This window comes from Vigna radiata, chromosome 10 (assembly GCF_000741045.1).
Source record: "Vigna radiata var. radiata cultivar VC1973A chromosome 10, Vradiata_ver6, whole genome shotgun sequence".
Taxonomy (NCBI): domain Eukaryota; kingdom Viridiplantae; phylum Streptophyta; class Magnoliopsida; order Fabales; family Fabaceae; genus Vigna; species Vigna radiata.
Window position 1 is genome coordinate 9,618,469 of NC_028360.1, and position 5,463 is coordinate 9,623,931.

Here is a 5,463-nt window from a genome sequence, read left to right on the forward strand (position 1 = left end):
AACCTAAAGCTAACATCATGTCCTGCCCACCTACATACCATAACCTTCAATAACTCACAATTAATCTCCAAAGCCTTACGTAGCCGCAAACACCAACAAAACGGTGTCATACCAATTCGTTCCACATGCTCTTTTCTCAGTAACCCATTCATTAAGACAATCAAAGATGAATCCACAGACATTCGAATCCGCCACTACAAAATATTAAAAATAAAGTTTTATTATTTAATATAAAAAATTAAAACTATAAATAATACCTAAAATATAACTTACCTTTGGGTTACCCGACGCCATTTCAACTACACAATAAATCATTTCTACATTAGGATTCACAACAAACAACAACCTAACATTAAACAACAATAACCTACCGTTCCACCCAAAACAACAAACGAACGCTAACCCTAAACACACCCAAAACGCCAAACAGAACTTACGTTGAAACAGAGGTCGAATGGGAGAATGGTACACGACGCCTTTCAATGCCTTTCGATGACCAATACCACCGCAATGCACAGATGAACGACGCAATGGTAATGGACAGAGGACGAATGGGAGAATGGGACAATAGGAGATGACCGAATGGGACAATGGCAAAGTCGAATGGGAGAGATTGTGAATGGGAGAGAACAATGGTCAGAGAACGAAAGTCTGAAAGTGAAAAATGAAAAATGAAACCGCCAAATTCAATTTTCATTCATTCAATAACATCACAATGCCCATTCTACCCTTCTCAACTTTTGAAAATTAATTTTAAAAGACCAACAACCATCCAATACAAATTTGACACATGGACCAGTGTCAAATTTGTGTCAAAGGATGGTGTTAAACAAACATTTTCCATCAATGAAACACCAAACATATATGAAAAATAAAATTTTAACACCATTTTTTTGACACCATTTTGACACTGCACACGTGTCAAAATGTGGTTGGACGATTTCAAATTAAAAAACAAACTTTGGTTTTTTTCTTTCAAACATACCCCTGTCTCAACTTTTTTAATTTAAAATCGTCCAATCACATTTTGATACGTGTACAATATCAAAATAGTGTCAAAAAATGGTGTTAAAATATCATTTTCCAACATATATATGCCAGTATGGATCAGACCAGAAGTGCACCAACACTGCAACCACTCAAGAGTCAAAGGCCAAATATCATCGTTTACATATAAAAATCTAAACAAATGAATTAAAGTAAAATCATATTTCAGAACAATATTAAAAACTAATATAAATCTATTATAATCAGCAAAAACCAAACCCACTTCATATATATATAATTATGTATCAGACCCAAAAGTGCATGAAACATCATAATTGAGTCTTTGATCTCAACTAGATTGCGACCAAAGCCCTAACAAAACTGCAATATTCTCCCTCGACTTTAGTTTAGTAAACTTTCAACACTTTCTGGCATAAAAAAGAAAAAGCATCTGTACTTTTTTACAGAGATAAAAGTCAAAAACAGAAAAAGCACTGAATTAAGCAGACAAACAATATTAATGGCATGCAGTACACTGCCATGCATTTTTGGATATATTCTGTAAAATTTTGAAGAGGTAATTTAGCAGTAACTTTTTCTCGAAAGGAAATATCCATGTAGGCCTTAACTAAGAAGGTGCATGCATATCCAAACACATGATATGATATATAGCATCTTATTTGTTTATTTCTTCGCCATCCCTTTTGGATTTCGAACTCCTTGGAAGAGGAGAAGGGTCATATATAAATGGTCCCACTATCAACTGCATGTTACATCTTTGGACTAGATAGACAGTTACTACATAGAAATTAGTTTTGATGTGATGATTTGATTAAAAACAGATCCAGATATTAAACATTACTTCAGAAATCTTATCTCGTACATTATCTTCAACTGGTGCCGTGTTTGGAATTCCAATCCTAAGGAAAAAACACAGAAACTCTTCTTAAGATTAACAATTTACAGAAAATTGTTGTGAGAAAGTGATATGCATCTTAACTGAGAAGGGAAACACATGGGTCGGTGGTGATACATACATACATATAGCATCTGATTTGGTCATCTGTTCACCATCCCTTTGGAATAGGGTAGGGAGTGCAGGGGGACCAATCCATGCTGCGTACACTGGTCCCAACACTGGACAACTCTCCTTTTGTTTGGACCTTTGCACATAGGGGGCTCATGGACACTTGTCAATTTCTATATAGTTTTGGTACCCTTGCAGAATCCTCTGGAATCACATAAGTTTTTCCACTCCAAACAAAACACTCTTCATCAATTCCAATTTCCAAGTATCACCTTTGTTTTCTTCATATTAATCCAATCATCCTCTGCACAACTTTTTCACTGTTTCAAGAATAGACTAATTTCCCACCACTGTACACTGCTTTCTGTCAATTATTTACGTTCCAAACCTCAATATTTCATTCACTCCAATAGTTCTAAAAGTAAAAGCGTACTAGACCAATTTTCTTACCTGTTTAATAGTTCTTTGTCCGTTTGTTTTATTTAAAAGTAAAAATCGATCCAACATGGTACTGAACCGAACCGTTTTGTGAGTTCTATATATATATATATATATATGGTCACCAATCTCATTCATCCGCTGTTTGAATCATAGCATGCATTCATAACCTGTTTTCATTTCTCAACTTTACTATTAAAGAACACCAAACCACATATGATATTTCTATATATCCAAGCTTTTCAACAACAACAACAACAGCATGAACAACTTAGAGTCCTATCCTCCCGTTCTCCGCCACCTAGACCAGCAGCAACATCCATCACCACCACCACCACCTAACGCCGACCCGGACGAAGAGTTTCCGGACCCGGATCCTTTGCCCATCATAGATCTCGAGTGGTTGGACCATGAAAAGTTGGAAGAAGCTTGCGAGAATTGGGGTTTGTTCCGTCTGGTCAACCATGGTGTTCCGTTGACCCTTTTGAAGGAGGTTCAAGAGGTAGCAAAGGAACTGTTCTCTCTGTCCTTTGAGGCCAAAAAAAATGCATGCAGCGACAGTCCTGTGACATACTTTTGGGGCACCCCTGCCCTAACACCGTCGGGGACAGCCCTAACAAGAAGCCCCCAAAACATGAACTGGGTTGAAGGGTTTTCTGTGCCGTTGAGTCAACTCTCCAACTTCAACCCTCAACTTCCCACACTCGAGTCCGTAAGGTCAGAACAACATCACCAACAACTTGAATTATTTTCATTTGTCTTCTTCCATGTTTTTCTATGCCTTTTGTTTCCCTTATAGTTTATTGGTTTTTGTTTCTTTCTGGCAGGCCCTCGGGTCTATCTTTTGGACTTTCTGTCTTGTGTTCTGTGCTGTGTCGTGTACATGCATGTGCCTTCAAAAATATTCATTTTAAATCTTTTACATAAAATCTTCAATCTTATTATCATAATTATTAATAAATTCAAAGAAGGTATATATATTTTGTTATTGTAATGGAAAAAATAACTTTAACAACACTTTTTTAACAATTTTTGAGAATGCATAGGTTAGTCCGTTTTTAATAATTTTTTAAACATAAATTCAAATATATTAATAAAGTGATGACACGTGTTTCGTTGTCAAAAAATTATCAAAAAGTGTTATCAAAATATAATCATCCTATTATAATATCATTTAATCACAAACCTAATACGATGTTATTATTTATAATCAATTACAGAATAATACGTAGTAAAAAAATGTTGTCTAAATATCATTATATCCTTTATTAAAACACACGAGATCATGGTTTTAGTTGTGGGGTACCCGTCACCTTTTCGAGATTATGACAGTTGGTGGACAACGTGAACGGGTGCTTCGACCGATTGGATTGTGTGATTTCGTGGAGGATGATAATCAGATTTGATGGCCATATTTAACGTATAATTTCCTTGACCATCAAAATTAGGAAAAACATAAATAAATGGAAGAGACATATTTATTTACTACCAATTTTGAAATTCTTGTATTTGCAACTGAACCCAGTTCCTTACCTGTTTTTTTGTTACAATTATGAAGCTTTTTTCAGCAATTACTGTAAATAAAGTTATAAGTTGAAAACAAACATATCACCGTAGCAAAATTATAATTTTAATTAGAGAAAAACACAAGATATTTAATAATTAAGCGCCTAAAGATTCTCCTGAAATAATTGTTTATCGTCCTTAGTTAGCGATGTGTAGAGAGAAGTAGGTGATTGAAGAAGACGTGTTGAATGTTGAATTAATCCACAAAGTTCATCAACTAATCAAATTGGTCCACGCGTAATAAATTATGAGACGCAAACAATTAGAGGAGGAAGACAAATCGATTAGGTGCTTCACTTTTTTTTTATTAGGTAATGAAAAAGATAGGATAAGGTTGAATCTTGTTATTTATATATATTATATTTCTTCACATAATTCATATAAATTAATTACTTGGCCATCGGACATGGGCATCAACTCAAAAACTAATTATTTCAACATCATCAAACATGGCCATCCTATCCTATATTTAAATATATATTTTAACTTAGTTAATAGCAACGTTATGACATTTCTAAAAAAATCATATCATATAAATATAATACTTAATTATATTTGATTCTGTCATATATCAATATAAAATGGAATATTCTTATGTGTTTAATTTAATAATTTGTACTAATTATTCTATAAATTTAGAGAGTTAACATAATTAACTAATTAAGAAGATGTGTAAATGTGGTAGAGTTGTGGTAATGGAGTATGAAAAGCATTTGTCGAGAATCGGCAGAAGATTATTCGAAGCTATGGCGAAGAAGCTTGAGTTGAATATGAAAAGCACAAAGGAATACATGGCAGAAAAAAGTGGAATGATCCGTGTGTATCGGTACCCGAATTACCCTGATACAAATGTTGGTTGGGGCATGGATGCTCATACAGATAGCTCAGTCATGTCCATCTTGAACCAAGGTGATGAAGTTGGTGGCCTTCAGCTTCTCAAACATCATCAATGGATCAATGTAAAACCTATTCCCGACACTTTGGTTGTCAACCTAGGAGACATGATGCAGGTCCATGTTCTTTTTCTATGTTGATGCTTCTATATATGGTTATCATTAATCACTAACGTTGTGTTCTGGTTTGGTTTAGGCAATCAGCAACGACAGGTACAAGAGTGTGACACACAGAGTGAGAATAAACAAACATAAAGAGAGGATTTCAGTGTGCTATTTCGTGTTTCCTGGTGAAGAAGTTGTGATTGAAAGCTCAAAGTACAAGCCATTTACTTACAATGAGTTCAGAGCACAAGTGCAAGAAGATCTCAAAGCCTTAGGGCACAAAGTTGGCCTTCCAAGATTTCAGCACAGCCATAATTCTCAAGTTTCATTGCTTTGACTCATGACTTTCAGTTCCATCTTCTGTTGTACCATTATCTTATTCTTCACTGCTATATTCATGCTATGTTCAAAACATATATTTTATACGGAAAAAGTGTTTTTTGATAA

The 5,463-nt window shown here is 34.7% G+C and overlaps 1 protein-coding gene across 1 annotated transcript; it reads left to right on the top strand.

Annotated features, from left to right (window-relative positions):
• The first annotated feature begins 2,241 nt into the window (after positions 1-2,241).
• Positions 2,242-5,463, top strand: LOC106774556 (gibberellin 2-beta-dioxygenase 8). Its single transcript, XM_014661588.2, has 3 exons — positions 2,242-3,169; positions 4,704-5,028; positions 5,108-5,463. The coding sequence occupies exons 1-3, from the start codon at positions 2,715-2,717 to the stop codon at positions 5,351-5,353; spliced, it is 1,026 nt and encodes a 341-aa protein (XP_014517074.1). The 5' UTR covers positions 2,242-2,714; the 3' UTR covers positions 5,354-5,463.